Source organism: Strigops habroptila, chromosome 2, assembly GCF_004027225.2.
Source record: "Strigops habroptila isolate Jane chromosome 2, bStrHab1.2.pri, whole genome shotgun sequence".
NCBI lineage: Eukaryota > Metazoa > Chordata > Aves > Psittaciformes > Psittacidae > Strigops > Strigops habroptila.
In genome coordinates this window covers 10,481,285-10,500,866 of record NC_044278.2, presented here as the reverse complement: position 1 = coordinate 10,500,866, position 19,582 = coordinate 10,481,285, and the positions used below count along the sequence as shown (strand labels likewise).

The 19,582-nt window shown below is 43.2% G+C and overlaps 1 protein-coding gene across 1 annotated transcript in view; it reads left to right on the top strand.

Annotated features, from left to right (window-relative positions):
• Window positions 1–19,582, top strand: part of CASR (calcium sensing receptor) — a 74,187-nt gene that overhangs the window by 49,969 nt on the left and 4,636 nt on the right. The window contains exons 5-6 of the mRNA XM_030471968.1: window positions 14,627–14,857; window positions 18,031–18,154. Coding sequence (XP_030327828.1) covers window positions 14,627–14,857; window positions 18,031–18,154 — 355 coding nt within the window. The remainder of the gene's footprint in view (window positions 1–14,626; window positions 14,858–18,030; window positions 18,155–19,582) is intronic.

Below are 19,582 nucleotides of genomic sequence, written 5' to 3'. Positions count from 1 at the left end.
ACAATCAGCTTGAAAGGAGGTGACCTACGAGAGCAAGGACAGTGTTAGGAAGCATCCATACCTGAGACTAGGGGCAGCAGCTGCTAATACTGTCTGCAATCACTGACCAGGTGGTGTGGGCGACAGATAAGGCAAACTTGGTGAACTCATGGTTGGATTAGCCTGATCCTGTCCAGAGCAGCCCTTGCCAGCAGGATTGGTGGCTGGGGAAGATAAATGGTGCGTTCCACAATTTAATTAGGTACCATTTAATTTTGTTGCCGTTCAGTGGTGTTATGCCATTAGCATATGTGACTTGTTATTTATTCATTGCCTGCTAATTGTTAATTTTATGGACTTGTAACACAAACCTTTTGAACGAACTGCTTTATAGAATTTGTGGAGGATACTTGTGTGGGTCTGTATAGAAAAATAACATTTTTGCCTGAGTGATCAGTTGATTTGAACTGGACAGCAGGAATCTTAGCACAGGATTACTGTGAGTTGGTTAAATTGGGTGTAGTTCTTCGATTAAGAATTTGCCATTTACAGTTTAAGAAAACTCTAAGTATCTTTCAGCATGGGAAGCATGGGATTTTTCTGTGTCTGCCAAGCTGAAATATCAAATACTAATAACTTTCTTCTCTACTTATTTACCGCTGCTTGTTTAAGAAGCTGCTTGCTCGTTTCACCGCTAGGAGAGTGGTGAGGTGCTGGCACAGGGTGCCCAGAGAAGCTGTAGTTGCCTCATCCCTGGCAGTGTTCAAGGCCAGGCTGGACAGGGCTTGGAGCAACCTGATCTAATGGAAGGTGTCCGTGCCCATGGCAGCGGGCTGGAAACAGATGATCTTCAGGTCCTTTCCAACCCAAACCAGGCTGGGTTTCTGTGCTTTTCTCATGTGTTTTTTTCCTGTGTTTGTGATGACAGACCCTGTCCACAGACCCAGAGGCATTGCTTTGTTTGCCTCTGAAGCTGGCAGTGGACATCCTCACTAGATATGGTACTGGTGAGCCTGAGCTCACAGGCTGCTGCAGCACATGTGGAGATGTGGGCACAGGCAGAGCTGGTGAACAGGCAGAGCAGGTTCCAGGCAGGAGCCATGTGGCTCACTCCATGTGCAGAGCTGCCCGGAGGGTTCCGTCCTCTATCCCAAAATGGGAAAACTGGCACTTCTGTACTCTACAGAAAATGACAGACTTTGATAGGATGTGTGTGCTGCCTTTTTTGTGAGCAATGCGTGTGCCTTAAAACACTTAATTACTTCTTTTTGCAGTGTTTTGTTCAGGAAACGACAAGGTGAGGGGCAATCTAGAAGGAAATGTATCTGCAATTTTTGTCACATTCAGAAAAGGCAAAATTTTACACAAAGCACTGAGGTTTAAAGTGCAGGACAGCAAATAGTAAAACAGAAAGAGTCCTCTTAAAGAACTCCATCACCTCTGATTAACAGATGCCCATTCCCTACTGCTGGTGGGCTGTGAATATTTTTAAGAGACTGCATTGAGTAATTAATTCTATCTGTTGCTCTGGTTCATGAACTGGCCTCCCCTAAATCCAGGCTTTCCTTTAAGCTGCAGAATAGCAGTGGGAACGTGAGGCAAGAGGTGGGACATGGACTCAGGACTTCTGCGCTGATGCTGCCTCTTTCTCAAAATTCCCTCCATCATTTGGCCTGTTTCTCCATACCAGCTCAAACAGCTTTTTGAAGCCCTTTTTTCTTAGTATCTTCCTTGATCAGATTTCCCAGGTCCTTCAAATTCCTTCATTTTCTTGGTCTCTGCTCATGTGGCTATTCCCATAGTCACTTCTAACAACAAGTCCATCTGGTCTTTTTCAGTTCTTGTCTGTGCAAAGATTTATAACCCTTTGAGGCATTTACAAGAGCCTCTCTGGTGCCTCCCTCTCATTTCAAACACTGGGTAGACCTGCAGAAAAAAAATAGGGGAAAGCTGGTAGGGAATCCTAATCTGTCCTTTGGAGCAAATCATAGCATCACAGAATGGTTAGCATTGGAAATATTCACTACTTCATATTTTTAATGTGTGAGAAGAGGAAAACCCTGCCTTTTCTTCAGACACAATGTTTCTGCCCATTCATTTGACTGTGTGATGATTGCCAACAAGCAGCTGATGGGCTTTTCTTTCTGATTCGCAGTAAGAGTATTGTGACTAATTGGGGAAGAGAGGCTCCTGTGGATTTGAGAAGGCAAAGGTGTGCAGTCACAGGGTCACAGAGCAGAGCATCCTTAGGTGGACTCCCAGAAGACTTGCAGGTTGTGGTTACGCTGGAGGCTGTGAACTTTGGCAGGTTCATGAGTGAAAAATGAGGTAGCTCTTCCAGGCACCAAGGCAAAGCATGCTTCACAGGCTGAAAAATGAGCTGTCCTAATGATTAGCAGGTTAAAGACGTGCTCCTGTAAATTATGCTGTGCCTAGAAATCTGATTGACCTCAGCCTTTGTGAAAAGCTGCCATATGCTGTTCAACAAAATCAAAGCAAATACAAATTGGCTTCACCTAGCAACACCTGAAGTTTATTGCACTCATGCACCTTCCAGCCAACAGTTCCTTCCCCTTTGCTGGTGATCTGTGTTATGAAAAGGTAAAAATGGATTGGTGCCTTCTTCAACTTTACATTTAGGTATGTCTGGCTAGCTGGAAATTGATTCTGCAAGGCTTTAAAGAAGTGAATGATGCCTTAGATGGCACACATCTCTCCAGACCTTTGAGCCTAATGGGTTATCTGATCAATTCTGTGTCTCTTGAACTACATAGGCCTGTCTGAACAATTAAAATGGTGCATGGAAAACAGGTGCTTTGTGGTACAGAGAATGAAATGCTCTCAGAACAGGTATTAACTGAGGCTGGTGTGAAAATTAGTCACAATTGCAATGAAGACAGAGGAAGCTGCTGAATATCAGGCAACTGCAAAACCTCACCTAGTTTGCCTTACATATGCACTAGATATATATTTATTATGAACAGAAAGCAAGCATTTTCCCTGCTCATTGCAAGGGGGTTGGACTAGATGGCCTTTGAAGGTCCCTTCCAACTCAAACTACTCTATGATTCTATGATTTTACCAGGGTGCCTTTGTTACAGGAGACTGAATTGAGAGACAGCTTGAGCCACACACAGAAATGTGTGGGTCAATAGAGCAAACAGCCATTTCCCCACAAGGCCAGTAACAGATGATCACTTATCCATCAGTTTGGAGATAATAGCTTCCTGTCAGTGGAGAACATGGCTTGTGAGCTCTTCATGTAAACAGATAATAAATGGAGTATTATTCAGATGTCTCTGCAACTAAAAAACCCAAGACTTAACTGGGGTTAAGAGTACTAAAGGTAGGAGACGGAGGGTGTCAGGCCTGTACTATCTCCTGTAGAGAATGCACAGGGAAGCCACCACCCTTCTTGCTAGGAGAAGGGTTAATGAACTGCATACAGCAAATACATAACCTCTGTGTTGTGAAGTGAGGAGTTGTGGTTATTAATTACTTAATAAGGAATGGCTGAACTTCTGAATTGGGGTAGTACACGCTGCCTGATGACAAAAAAAACACAGGGCTCCTGCCTACCTCCAAACATGCTGAATTTTTCATAAAAGTAATTTTTAATATAGTCACTTATATGCTGTATTTGAAAGGAAGCATTTTCTAATATTTATGAAGCTCATTTGTACCTTTGTCACTTGGGGGAAAGAAGTCAGTTTTGCTGCCTATATTGGACCTGGGAATTTTAGAGAACGCTCCATGAGTTGTTTGTATAATGTGTCTGTCTGTAGTGACTTTGGATAATTATCCTTTGAATTACCAAGACATCAGTATTTTTTACTAAGACACAGCATGTCTTTTTTACACAAAAGCATGTAAAGTTTCTTCTAAGAATGACCTTTTCTGATGCTACTCACAAATGGAGCTGATGGCAAAGGGCTTCTTGAGAGTGCCCTGAAAGGCACTCAGAAAGTGAGGTGAGGGAACAAGTGGATTTATCGAAAATTCAGTTTCATGTTATAATAATTCTTCTGACTTGGCTGATTTCCATTTATCCCAAGGTAGTGTTGAAGCTAAGTTCAAAGGCACAATAATCATAGCATAGTTTATTATTTCTTTTCTTCCTGGGTGGTCAGTCATCTGCACAGATGCTTTATTGACCAGCCACATAGTTTTAACCCCAAGTGCACTTTCATGCACTATGAAGGACTGGTGTTGCTCCACACAGTGGGCGAAGTTTGGAGGAAGGAGAACAAATTGCCTTTCCTGGCATACACAGGACACTTTTGCCTTGTAGAATTAAAAGAGTGATCTCCCCACTGGACCAGAAGCAACACCTTGCTCACAAAGGATTGTTACCTCTGCCTCTAGGAGGAATTACATGAAGGTTATTTAGAAGCTGTAGAAATTAAAGCCTTGACATGATTTTTTGGTTTTTTTTTTTTTGTTGGCCAAGACCTATATTGATAAAGGAAATAGGAAAAATGCCAGTTTTAAGCCAGTATCCAAGCAGATCATCTGTCCAAACACCGCAGCAGTGAATTCACTGGGACTTCAGTTGACTGTTGATGGGACATGTGGCTGTGTTTGCAAGTTCCCATTCTAAATGCCTGAAATGGTTGCATGAGTTCAGTCAACTCAGTGTGACTATAGGAAACGTTAGGACTCTATTTACTTTTTTAATGGATAGTAGTTCTTAGATAGATTATAAATAACCATTGAGCTCAGGTTTGATGAATGTCCATTGTTTTATTACAAGAAATGATACCAAGTACGCAGTGTCAGTTGGTTCTCATTCTAGCAGAGAGGCAGCTTACCCAAGCAGTGAAGTAATTCATCCTATAGTTCCAAATAGAAATGAATTTACAGTCAAAAGCTATGGCTTTCTCCTCTCTTAGAGAAAGGCACAATATCAGCAAATCAGTATCAGCAGTGTTCTCTGCAACATGCTGTTTCAGACCTTACTGGGACTTTGATCCATAAAGGGCTGTTAGAAGAGAGCAACATCAAATGGGTGCAAAGAGACACATATACAGCTTCATTCGCTGCACAGCTGGGCAGAGGTAGCATTAAACACCTCCCAGAAAAGACATTTCAATCAATTTTTGATTATACAAGACATTATATGTGAATTATGCTACTTGAAAACACTGAGCCATTGGCTCTATTATTAGCTTTAATAATTGGACAATTAATTCTGTATTATTTAGCATTAAATTTAGACTTAAATTAATAAAAAGAGCCCTATCTTAAGTTTTTCGGTAATTCACCATAGCAGTTATTGAGCAATATGATAACTTTACCATTAGTACACACAGCACCCTGGGCCATTGCACCCAATGGATTTCTCCATATTATATTTATTACAATGGCATTTGAAAAATAATGGAATTATGGCATTAAGACTAGAGTAGGTAGCCATGATGGTTCTTTCATATTATGGCTGTAGGTAAAGACAGCAGCAAACAGAGTACAGTACAAAATATCATCTAACAACACTGACAGTTAGCTCTCCCTGTACCTGTAGAGTTGCCTTTGTCTGTCCAGAGACAATCTCTCTGCACAAAACCTTAATAAAACCTAAAAAATGTTCAAATGGAGCCACTTCCCAAATGATCATGCAGTTTGAAATCCTTTGTATAATAAATAATGTGAATTTATGTCACATTCAGGAAAGTAATCTTGATCCTGCTAAGGGATGCTTCAGATTGGTTATAAAGCCTAAGTATTTAACTTCTGAAGGACCATGTTTGCCAGTCAAACTTGTGTTTAGCAAGATTTATTTTCCCCAAAGTCACGCTGACTAGTAGACCTCTTTTATTTGTATGATCCATGCCAGGTCCCACCTCTTGTCACAGATCGTGTCTTATTTCTACTTGGGATTTAACTGACCTTTAGTTCCATTGGTCCTTACTTGGCCTTGCTCTATCAGACTTAACAGTCCAGATGAAGTACTCATAATTTTTCTCCATATGGTATTTATGCAATTGGATCAAATTATTCCTTCAACTTATCTTGATAATTTAAACAGAGTGGGGTTTTTAGTCATCAGATATGTTTTCTGCTTTATTTCTGTATCTTGTCCACTTACTCATCCTTCTTTTTGGCACATGTTCAGTTTTGCTTTAACAGCCTCAGCACAGCCAGACAGTGAAAAAAAAGATCCCACATTTACATACTCTTATTACTTCCTCATTTATACATGCACAAGTTACATTAGCCTTGCTTTTGCCACAGCATGCATGGAAGGATTACATTAAGTTGCCAGTAATACTTTGCAGGACATGGTACCATTTCTATGCCTGTGGCTTGAATTTCTTATACCTTGATGAATAAGTCTGAAATTCACTGTATTAAGCACAGATGTTTGAGCGCGATCTGGGGGAGATGCTTTGTCTTGGTCATTATTTACCATTGCCTTAATCTGTGCATTTTCTGCAAATTTTCCCAGCAGTGCCTTTGTATTTCCTGCCAGAGTACTGATGATGAACATACTGTGTACCAGTGAGGTTTTACTGAGGCTGGAGGAATTCTCTTGTTCTAGGAAACTCTAGGCTTCATTGGTTTCCAAGCACTCATAGCATAGCATGAGACAAAGGAAGCACCAAGTGCCTCTGCTGAGCAAGTGAGGTATTTCCAACACAGCTCATCCAAGTTCCTTCCTCTCCCAGTTTCTGCAAGTTTCTGTGGAGGGCCTGCTTCTCTCTCACAAAGCAAAAATAAATGTATGCATGGTTACCCATGTCAGCACCACTGCTGCCTGCTCTCGAGCAGAGGGCACTTGTCAGTTGAAGAGAGAGAGCGATCCATCTCTCAGCTGACTAGGGATCTCATATCCCTGATGGAAGCAGAACCAAACCAATTATCAGTTAAAATATGCTTATCATCACATACTGTCAGGGCAGCTTGATGTCCTGTACTTCTCTAGAGACCTGAATAGTCACTTGGCTTTGCAGGGGTAGGGGTCTGCTTCTGTGAGAATATATCACCTCTTTCCCACAAATAACTACATGAGTCATAAGCAGTTAAGTAATTCCACACTTCATTTCTCTTCAAATGGAAGTCAATCTGACTGTCTATCATCACCACCTCTGGACTTCTCTAATCTGCCTTTAATTTTGCCCTTTTCTGATCAAATGACTAGAACTTACTGCATTTTCCAGGGGAAACTGTACTATTGATGTACGTACTGGCAGCATACTTTTACTGTCATTTTCTTTCTTACTTTCATATCCTAATATTTTGTTTGCTCTTTCAATTGCATAATGCACAGTGTTTTTACTGAACTGCCTACAATAATCAACAAGTCTCTGTCTTGAGTGGTTAAGTAATTTAGTTTCCAATAAAGATTATCAATAGCTTAAATTACTACTTCCAACATATTGCACATTGTATTAGTCATACCCATTTATCCTTCAGTCATGCTGCCCATTGACCCAGCTAGCTTTACCAGGATGTTGCTCAGTTCTTATCAAAGCATAACAACTTTGAATGTTCTTGAGTTATTCTCAGCCTTTGTATACCTGTTCTTGTGTCTTGAACTAAGCTCTTTCTTTCACCCTGTTTTTCAAGTCACCTAGCATTTCACCAGAGCTGGGATGTCCACCCCATCTTGCCAGAATGCTTTTGCAGTATTGTCAATGAATCTCTGGCTGACTATCTATGTCAACCCTTTGATACCATCCCTTCTTCCCTTCTTCTCCCTTTGTTCATCTGCACTGTTACCAACTTGACAGTTTCAATCCTGGATTACAGCCCAGTCCTTGCACAGTAGGTGATGACTAGTGCTATTATTTCCAGGCTTCTGGAACCAGGTATTACTACCTCTAGGGGCTAAAGCCAGCACCTTCCTGCCTGCTCAGGTCCTTTGTGTCAGAACTGGTCAATACTGTGATGACAGCACTGCCTTTGAGAAAGCCTAAGAGTTGGTCCTACATAAAAACAGGCAGAACAAGTTAACCCAAAATAGAGAATGTAGCAGTAATTAAACATTTATATAGACAGTAAAAATTAGAGCTTTGCTAGCATGTAAATAAAGGTTGACATATAGATAGATGGAAACAAGGAAGGAAATGAAAAAAAAAACAACTATTGGTTCAGGGAACATTTCTCTTAAAGCATTTTACAAGTGGCTCTTTCAGAATTGCCATGGGCATATTTCCTCCTGATACTTGGCCACGGGCAGAAACCAAATCCTGTATGCCATGACCACTGGGCTAATGTGATAGCTGAGCTCTCAAGCCCTTACAGCATCTTTCAGCATCACCTCTTTCAGCATCATGAAAGTGTCTTCTCCAGGTGCTTGATTAGGAATCCAAAACAAGAGTGGAGAATGGGCCCTCAGCAATTCAGAATGAAAAGGAGGACTTGCCATCTTCAGTATAGTTGCCAGCTTTTCATCTTCACATTGAGCCATGAAGTGGAATTGTTCACTGCTCTCAGCATGGGCACTCTACCAAAGCAAAGAGAAAAACATTTGGTAGCGATTGGTCCAGACCTGCTTTACAGGCCTGGATATAGCTAGGTGGGCAGAAATTAAAACTCAGTGTGGGAAAATGTACGTTAAGTGTCAAGAGAAGGGGGAATCGTTTGTTCTTTATGGGGACAGACACCTATAATGTGCCCAGGGTCACTTCTCTTGCAGGACCATTTGGCCTAGTGAGGAAACATGTTAGCAAGAAACTGCAGAAGGAAGCCAAGGATATTAAACCCTTGCCAGTATATAGAGATCAGTTAAGGACCTGTCTCAGTTGAGACAGATTAAATGACAACCTATAGCAGATCTGGATACTGATGTTTATTTAAGAATTATCAAGACTAGAGCATTTAACCTGCTTAGTGTCTCACACACACTTGCTTTCCTCACACCGTTATATTCACCAGGTCTCACCTTCCCTTCCCAGCAGGGACGCAGTGGTGTTCTGTCAATGTGGAAGTCATTGGTTAGTGCTGTGCAGCTTCTCATTTACCAGTCTTGAGCATCATCATCAACCTGGACAAGGTCACTGGGCATCCCCCAACATTTGTCTCCACACATCTCCTTCTCCTTCAGGATCTTTCCCCAGTTCCAGTGTTTCACATCCAGATATGATCTTCGCTGTCTTCTTTCTAGCCCTGAGCCCTAGGTTTTGGTTGCAATCAGCCTCCTAACTGGTGGTTCTGTCTCACATCTTGTTACTAATTGGAGGATTTGGGACATGCCACTTTTGGTTAGTCCGGCTGCTATCAAAATGTACAGCTAGTACATACTGCTTGCAGCTAGCTTGTGCTCCAGAGTGTAATAGTTCAGCTTACACACAGCACACACACAATTATCTGCTGCCTGACAACATTCACAATTTAAATGGGGTTTTTTGCCTGCCACTGGCCCTAATACTAGTGACACAAAGTACGTGTCTACTGCAGATCACAAAGAGGTGAAGAAAAGCTAAGGGAGCTGGCAAGGCAAAACAGAGGTATTGAGTGGTGTTTATTGAAAGTGAGACAGCGTCCTTCAAATAGCTGAATTATGTCCAGTGGGTAAAACTGGAAGGATCATAAACTCTGGCAGGTTAAATGCAAAAATAAAATAAGGCAGGCCAAAAACCATAATGAGGAACAGGCTGTAAATGGGAAAAAGGTCATAAATCCTTATTTAAACACTTCAGCAGTAGGACTGTCTGTTGAGCCATAGATTATCACAGCAAAAGACAAGGTAAGGACATGATAGAAGAAAAGTGTGCTCTTTATGGACAAACTTGAGAAAGTTCCTGCATTTGTTTATTTATGAGGGACTTGTAGAGGATCTGTCTGATTGAAGTGACTGTTGAAGAAGCCATGGGACACAAGAGCAAAATGAACCTTAATACTTAAGTGCAAGTGAATGATGTTCACCTGAGAGCTCTGCCAGAGCTCACAGATGAAGTAGTTGAAGTGCTGGCTATTGTGCTCAACCTGTCACTTGAAACAGTCTTAAGCCCTGAGGCCTAGAAAGTTGACAGATGTGACATCAATTTCCTAAAAGGATCCTGGAGGAGATCCAAGGAACTAGCAGAGCCTGATGAGCCCATTATTAGAAACATTAGTAAAGAAAATAATAAATATATATACGTATCAGGAAGGAAAAACAGAATATACTGAGGACTTGAGGACTTTTGCAAAGAGAAACCTTACCTTACAAATCTCCTGAAGCTGTTTGAAGGCATTGGGATGTATATGGATAAAGGGAGCTTATGGAGTATGCTGAAGCTTCTAAAAGGCTTCTGGTAGCCTGTTACCAAATTCAGTCCTCACATGGTTGAATAGTTGGTTGAAAGACAGTCAGCAGAGGATAAAAGTGGTGAGTTCTAACTAATCACAGACGTGATCTTCAAGCATGAGCAGGTCCTTGGGTGAACTCCTCAGCTCTTAAGTAGTGGTTAAAGAAGCAAAGGTATTGTTAAGAACAGTCACACTGGAAAAGGGACAGGGAGGTAAACAGAGTGCCCTGGGACCACTTTATTAACCCTGTGTGCATCTCACTTCAATATCATGTTCAGGTCTCAGAACTGATGAAAGAGAAACTTCCAAACTGGGAAAGTTTGGAGAAGGGTCAATGGAACAGCTTCTGTACAAGAAGCAGCAAAGTCAGGTAGGCTCATCAGCCTGGGAAAGAGATGGCTGAAGAGAGATCTGACAAAGGCTTGTAAAGTCCTGAGAGGCATGGAAAACATGACTAGCAAATGACAATTCTTTTCCAACATAAGCATGAAAGTCATCAAAAGACATTTGTAGCTACTCTGTTCCAACAGACAAGAAGAGGTGCTTTTCTCATCAAATGTAAGCCTCCTTGCTATAGGAGGCTGCGGATGTGAAAAGTTTGCACTGGTACAGAACACAAATATGCGATGTCGTGGAAGAAAAATCCACCACAGGTTACCAGATACAAAGACCTTTGGCCTAGGAAGTAATTGAGCTGCAAAATGCGAGAGTATTCTGGGGAATCGTCACATCCCCTTCTACTCTTGTGTTGGTATTCGCTGGTGGCCACAATCAGAAACAGGTCCTGGGAGACGGGCTGCCAGTCTGACCTAATACGGCTGTATTTATGATCCTTCCATAAGAGTGAAAAGCACATGATCCAGAATATCTAGCCTGGATAAAGGATGGGATGCTATGATGCTGGGAATGGCCTTACCAGGAATAATGGGAGGGTGAACTAGAGGGCAGCTTGCAAGTCCTTTCTGATAATAGGTGTTTTAATTAAAAGGCATTGCAATTCAAGGTGAAGCCTGTGACAGAGGGGGGAAAAAAAGAAGGAAAAATTCCATCTGAAGACAGCAGCTTGTACAATGCTCTCCCTGCAGGCTTCCACCAGCTGCTGACGGTGTATTCAAGACACGAGGTCAACACTTCTTTCATAAACTCTTAGTTCCAGAATATGACACACGCATCCCTGACATGTGCTCTTGCCCTCACTGAAGCAGGGTCTTTTAAGTCTTTGTGGATTGAGTCCTGGGTATTTATGTTTCTATTTTTAGTTACAAAACACAGTGACACATTCTTAACTGTAAAGCCTTTAGCTAATCATTGATAGAATGCTGCCTGTAAAAGAGTGCTGTAGTTACTCAGAGTCTACAACTTCCTCCTTTAAAGTTCAGTGCTTCTATATTCCTCGGCTGTTTAAACCATATTTTCATCCTCCTGAGAGCAGAACTTGTGTGATACACAGATATCATCCTGGGATTTTCTTACCATCTAAACCAGGAACATGTCCCACTAGTTGTTCAGTTACCATTTCACAAGCTGCCCTTCAGAAATTTAGACTTGAAGGCAAGCTTTGGTATTTCCTGGAAAGAGAAACCAGGTTTTGTTACTCCTGTTGTTCTGTTGCCCCTCCATTTGGGATTTTAAATAGGGCACGTGTCTTTCCTGCATGAACTGATACACCAGGCTCTGCTGCTCCCCAGCTATGGCTGCATAGCTGAAGCTGCTATTCTATGCCTGCAGAAAAACATTAAGTGCAGATCAGTGCTTTTATATGAATATTTACCTGCCAGATAGAGATACCAGCTCATACATGAAATGGTTTGTAACCTGAGTCTTCAGGTGTAGGTGTGGGAACATGCTGCTAAACTAATCCTACAAAACCCCACCAGTAGCTAGGGGTATATATTACTTTCTAAGCAGCCTAATGTTAGGAATAGGAAAAGACTATAGGAAAAGGCAAAGGAATAGGCTATTGAGATCAACACTGTGAAATAAAACAAAAGAAAGTGCATCAAGGTAATCCAGAACTCTCTCCACTGTTGATCTTGCTGACTATAAGACCAACCAGCCTCCTCCCAGGAGAGGCAAAACTTGAACTAGAGAACCTTCAATATGGCTCTTGTAAGATTGTCTCCTAATGTGTGTAGTAGCTGTAATCAAGAGAAGTGCAAGGCCTGCATCTCCTGTCTATACAGATAACAGTCAACCCAGAAGTGATACCCAGTCAGGCTATCCTAGTGTTGCTCAGCAGAGTGCTAAAGTGCTGCATGAGAGTGCACTACTGAGTTGGAGTGAAGAGAAATATGGCATTCAGCTTAACATAACAACTCAAACCTGATCTGGATGTCAAAGCTGAAGGTGTCACCCTGCGGTAGGTGCTAGAGGAACACAGGTTCCCTTCTTGGGACTTTAAATCAGACTTTACTGCTGGTGGACAAGGTTCCTGCTAACATGTCCAAGATTGCAGCCCTACTAAAATGAGGTCAAAGTGAGTTGATGCAGTACAGATGTCACTGGGGATCTGCAGACCTTGTGTCACTTGTTCTGAACTCAGAGCTGCTTCTTCTCTGTTCTCACTGTTCCCTGACGGAAGTGGGCAAGTAGCATCTTCTTGAGTGCCCCTCAGGGATGAGGGGGAGGAAAGGAGAGCTATGTCTTCTTTCCTTCCCCACAGCAGGCAGGAGTGCCCTGGCTCTCCACTGTAAAGTGCCAGAGCAGAGCACCTTCTTTTGCCATGTCCATCAGAGGGTGAGGTCTTCCAGGGACAGGTCCTGACTTTTAAGTGGGACCACTTCAGCAGCACACCTTATGGGGTAGCTGGTCTACAGAGGAAGGCCAGCGGGGATGAGAAAGACAGAAAGAAATCCTGCCTCCACCATCTCATCCATTATCCAAAGGCTGAATACTGGGGCAACATTTTGATGTACTTCCATCACATCGCACAAAGCTGAAAAGGCACTGCCAGCCACATCCTCGCTGTGATTTTTCCAGACCCTGTCAGGCTGGTATTGATACAGGCAGTGAGAGGAGGATATGTCGGTAGCTCTGGAGATTTTAGCTTGAGATACGAGGATCCCAAAAGGAAACAGAGAAAAATTAGACAATTTAGCATAACTGACAGGAATTAATGGAGTGATTCTGCTCCCCTGTCCCTGTGCTTCCAGGTGAAAAGGCTTAATCAAAACAATGTTGACTGTTCTATGTCTGGGGCATGAGGAAGGCTCTGCCTGCCCAGACAAATTGATTTCATTGTGGTTTTTCTTATATGTTGCCATCCAAGATCATATGTTTGGGCACTCACAGGTGAGAGAGACAAGACTGGGCTGACAGGCTGCCACAAATGCTAGAACCACAGCAGCAACTACATGTCAGTGATCTAGGGGCAGCTGGCAGCCCTCAGAGTCACCTCAGCTTTCCATAGGTGGCCTCTACAGAGAAACTAAGAATTATAGAATCATAGAATATTTAGGGTTGGAAAGGAGCTTAAGATCATCTAGTTCCAACCCCCTGCTATGGCCATTAAATGATGGAGGGGGGGAGGGAGGAGGACTGGAAATCTGATAAGTGCATAAACCAGCAACTAACTTCTGAAGATATATGGATTAACTGTATTGCAGTAGCCAGTACAGGCTTTCCTTCATGCTGCAGTTTCTTTGGGCTACCTGTCAGGCTATCTAGATCATGAATTTTGCAGCTGCAGTTGTCCCTGAGGTTAACTGTACTTGTCTGCAGCATATGGCAGTTTAAAGCATGAGGTGAAAACTACAGGAGTCAACACATGGGGACAGGCAGAATGTGATTACTTGAAACTACACAACCAAGAGTCAGGAGCAAAGAAAAAGGAGTATGAATTCTCCAGACCTGCCATATGGCGACCAAGCTTGATTTGTTGTTTTTTACTGCAGTGCATTGAGCTTGAGGTGTTTCAATCAAAAGTCAAGTTTGAATTGTTTCTTGGCATTCCCGTTTCCAAGTGTTGGATTATTCAGCAGTGAGTGATGCCAACTGAGAGCATTTATGCAAAGTGGTTACAAGAGCAGGGTGAGAGGGATGCATGGGTGACTAAAACACGTCAGTGGCTGCTGTCACTTCTCTGCCCCTGACAAAGAGCTGCCCGATGGCTTTTCAGAGGTGGATCAAAAGGGACTGAAGAGGAATGCTAACTGGCTGATGGGGTAACAACTGGTGTTACAGATGGATGCTGACCACCTTGAGGGCCATGATACCTCATGCTGTCTGCAAGGTTTGTACAGGCTCTGTGTGTGTATAATGTCTATGAGAGAAAGCCTACTACTACTGTAATTAATTGATTTTTAAGAGATTAAGGACTGTAGTAATTATTTCCAGTTCTGTCCCTGTAGCAGATGTGTGCTGTGGTAGGGTTGTGACAGGCAGGCATTCATGATGTCTCTCCATCTCTCTCTAGGTGCTCAAGCATCTGCGACACTTAAATTTCACCAATAACATGGGGGAGCAAGTGGATTTTGATGAGTTTGGGGACCTGGTAGGGAATTACTCAATAATCAATTGGCACCTCTCTCCAGAAGATGGCTCGGTCGTCTTTGAAGAGGTTGGGCACTACAATGTTTATGCCAAGAAAGGGGAGAGGCTCTTTATCAATGAAAACAAGATCCTGTGGAGTGGATTCTCTAAAGAGGTAGGTGCTTAAATCCTCACAGCACCATTTCCCAAGTTTCTGCAGGCTGAAATTTGAACTTAACCTGCAGGCTCCTCATATTATGGCTCCATGTCTCATTAAAAAGATCCATTCATCTTACTGTATACATGGTCTCTGCCATAGTCTTTCACACCCTGATTACACGCTTCTGGAAATAACAGGCACCTGCTTCTCCCCTCCTATATATTTGATGGGCCTGGGTATTAAGCCCTGTCAATCTGCCCAGGTTCATTTGGACATGGTGCTCAAATAGAGATGCCAGTACCTGCTACCTTTTTTTAATCTAGCAGAAGGTGTTTCTGTAGTCTCAAGAGTACGTGATGTAGCCATTGATTTTAGTCAAGCCTAAGTCCTTCTCCACTTCCTTGCATACGTTAGATCGTTTCAGCATAACCATCATCGCTAGCAGCCAGGGCTGTGTCTCCCCCGTGTGATGGGAATGTGGTGCAGAGATCTCCAGGTAAGAGTACCCTCCAGCCTAGACAGAAACCCTGGCTTCCAGAGGGGATGCTGAGCAGGCATCTGGCTTGTGGCCTGGGAGGTGACACAGGGAGCTTAGAAATGTCACTGTGGGGCCTGGTTGCAATGTTTAGATGTGTTAAATCAGCACCCGATTAATGAACAAGGCAATTCACTTCCAGGTGATTATTCACATTTCCTGACAGATATGTAACTGCTTCTGCAGTAGCTACACTTGCCTAATACAATTACACTATCCATTAAATCTTACTTACTCCAGATAGCCCAGCTTCACTTACGGCTTAAATCCAGAACTCTCTGAAGGAGGCATGGGTCAGGCAGAGCACATTACCACAGAAATACTGAGCTCAGGCTTTTCTAAGCCCAGCTGGAGTCTTTGAGCACAAGCTACAAGCAGCATTTAAAAAAACTGATGTCCTAACCCCTCCTGATCATTGCAAATGCCATTGGCGCCTTTTCCAACAGCTAGGATGTTACTGGTTTTTACTTAAACCAAGTAACTGTGTTCACTTGGTCTAAATTCCTCCAACAGCACTATATTTACCTCCATTCTCTATCCTAAACTGTTAAAAGTTAGACTGGATGTTGACAAGTGTCACATAAATTGTGTGCCAGTGGAGGGGTTTGTGATCCCTGTGTCTGCTGCAGCTTTTTTTTTTTCAGTTTATGTAGAGTTTGAATTTCTTCCAGATAAAAGGCTTTGCTCAAAGCAAGTACTCAGTACTTCACTTGCTGAAGCTTTCTGTGCCTATGCCATCCTCAAAAAAAGATTAAATGTAGTTAATTCTAACACAGGAACTTCAGCATTCGCCAGACTTGCAAAAGAACAAGTTAAAGAGTAGGTAAGATAGATAGATTCTTTTTGGCAGGACTTGATGAAATTCCCCACAGAATACTTAAGAAGGCAGCCAAAGCAATCTCAAAAGTGCTAGCAATTCATCTTTGAGCAATGTGGAGGATGGGCGATGTCTCACAGGATTAGAGGACAGTGATTGTAATACCTGTTTTTAAAAGCAGAGATAGGAAAGCCACGGAAATTACACACAATCGAGCTGGGTTTCAGTAACCTCAAAGACTTGATAAAAAAACCCTATTAAACAGTTTATAAACACAGGATAATAAACTGATAAGAAAAAGCAAAATGGATTTGTCAAGATGAAATCATGCCAGACCAATTTAATGTTCCTCCTTGGAAGCTCAGTCAGCTTAGTAGATAATGGGGAAGCAGTGCATGACTTCAGTCAGGCCTTTGATTCAGCCCTGTTCAAAATCATCAGCGACTGTCTAGAGTGGTGAAGTCCTCGTGGTGGATGCCCTGCCTGCTGAAAGACTGGCCCAAGGAATAGATATTAACAGCAAAGAGTGCTTCAGGTGGGGAGCTTCAGGGATTTGTCCTGGATATGTATCTGTCCAATTAATTATGCAATCCTGATTAACAGCTTAGAAACAGTGTTCCCAAACTGTGCTGCAGCTATACTTCAGAGTGATAGGCAACAGTGGCCACCCTCAGCTGCAGGTGAATATCAAAATGGGCATCTCCACATAGGAGTTTCCACTACCGAGGCAACTTACTTGCAGTACTTGCATACCCTGTGGCTGAGGTCAGTGCCTGCACACAGGATATATCCAAACTATACCCCAGACTCACCACCTAAGTGCATCCACATAGTAGGTTCCTGGAGATCAGCACTTGGGAAAGCTAGCAGCAAACTTCTAAAAAGTTGAATGGAGGCTTCCAACCAGAGCAGCCCTTAAGCATGCACGGATCATGGTGGCAGTGGAAATCATGGGTTTACCTCCCCTGAGCTGGGAAACTCATCTTCTCTGTGACCTCTCTTTCCTTAATTTTGTTGGGAAAAGGAGAGCCCAACCTCAGGTTGTGCTCCTGTGTAAAAAAGGCCCAGGATTCCACTTACTATGCTGAACTCCTCATTCTCAGTGTGCATTAGGTATGCAGGGAGCATGCCCATGCAACCACTTGCTGCAGGGATATGACCATGCCCAGGTTGGCTCACACACAGCATAAATACACAGCCAGCAGGTGACACAGCTCATCATTTGCAGCAGCAGAAGTCTGGAAGCCTTTGGATTTGCATATAGCTGCCAATTTGCATCTTTAGATGCTCAGTGTTCTAAAAACAAGGCCTTTCTTTCATATGAAAACTCCTGGTCTAGTTAATTTACCTTTTTTGTTTCTGGGTTGGAAAGGGTCTTCAGGAGAGGAAGAGGAATTGGATTTCAAGAAACTGTTTTAATTCCCATAAATTGTCAGCACACAATATGGACTATATGGAATGTATTTGCAAGGTTGACTCAAATTCCTGCCAGTAGAGATTGATTGTCTTTTGACCATCTAATGACTGTTTTCTGGTATGTGTATCATGGGTCACATATGAGTTTGCAGTGCCCACAACACAGAAGAGATTACAAAGATCTGCTGATCTACCATCCTTTGATGTGGTCTTTCAAACAAATACCACTGCAGTAAGCTGGGGAAGAACTACTGTGCAAAATGTGTCTGTTGTGTGGAGCAAAGAGGTGAGCTCTGAGGTTCTCCATCCAGCATGCTAGTCAAGCAGTAACACCCTTGGAGGAAGCCCAGGGTCCTGCTGTAGAAAAGCTGCACGTGGGGCACTGCCACCGTTAACCCTCCTTGGGCTCTTTTCTTGCAGGTGCCTTTCTCTAACTGCAGCAGGGACTGCCTCCCAGGCACGAGGAAGGGCATCATTGAGGGAGAGCCCACCTGCTGCTTCGAGTGTGTGGATTGCCCTGATGGGGAGTACAGCGATGAAACAGGTAATACCCCTGGAGCTGCTCTGGGCATGCAGAGGGCCACGCGAGCCCCCTGGGCATCACCTACAGTTGTGCTGAGAGTGCTTCTCTGCAGTGCTGAGCTGGGGGCGGCCTTGCCAGGTGACTTCACAGAAAGTCTGCAGGGGCTTCAGAAGAGCTTACAGGAGATGAGTCCTGTGACCCCCAGATCCTGTCTTCCACTAAACCTGCTTGTCCCTGCTGTGCTCAGTTAGAAAAGTTAAGGCAGAGAACTTGAGAAAGGACTTGCATATAGGAAGTCTCTCAGGCAGCCACAAGCAAACTCCACTGCACTGTAGCAGTAGCTTTTATTCTTCCAAAAACCTGGAGGAAGGAGACACTTCCCACCCTAATCCTAAATTCTCTAGTTATCTGTCTACCTCCATCTTTTCCTCATGTTATCAGGGTTTTATTTCATGCTTTATGAAGTAAAGTCAATTCCAGCCCTGACTTCACAAGCAGAGAGGAGTATTTCCCTTTATGGAATCACCAACCACAGCTTCTGTTGAGCACTGGCACTGCAAGAGACCAAAATCCCTGGATCTTACCAAACACCCATGGACATCTTATTTGTTGGTTTTAGTGGGAGCTTCAATCAAGCCACTCAGGTTGTGCAGTGGAGGGAAAAGGTAGCCTCAGTTTTAGAACTGACTGAAAAATTCTGTATTTCCAACACCATTAATGCTCCCTCAGTGCTGGGCAATGAAGGCAAATGAATCCTTTCAGAGCAGGAGTTCCCTCCATGCTGAAGAGCACTCGGGATCTCCTCACACCCCTTCCAGCAGCACTGGTCCCAGCACACACTGCAGACCTTGGCCAAGATGAAAACTTCAGTTAGCTACTTGCAACTCTTAGAGCAAGCGTTCTCCTTTGGGAGAATCTAATTTGTATCCTATCACACCGGAATTCTATGTTTTTAGCATGAATATATACTACTACAGGATGCTTGGGAGAAGCATTTTCAAATTAAATGGAAGTAGTTCTGGTCATGTGTAATATGGGTCTTTTGATGTTTTTCTCATGATTTTGGGAGCTAGCACTTGTTGCGCTGGTGAAATCTGTGGGGCTGAGGGGGCAACTGCCTTCTGACAGTTTCCTGCTTCAGTTTCAGCTGATAGTAATGCTCTTTATTTCCTGTGATTGCCAGTCTTATAGGCATAGAGAGCAGCTTTACAACCAGTCTCATCCAGCTGAGACGGTGATGCTATCGAAGGAGACAATCTGTTGTGTGCTCTCACAGCTGCTTGCTCCCACCCTTTGTCTGGGAGCAGCGCTGGTACTCTGCAACCAGAGTGAGTTGTACTGGGTCTCTTGTCTTCCTGAAAACCAACTCTTGGCAGGCTCAGTTTCCAGCTAGAATGAGAAGCTGTATGACCTCTAGTGCTAACACAAAGGAGGGGGCAGGAATGAGCA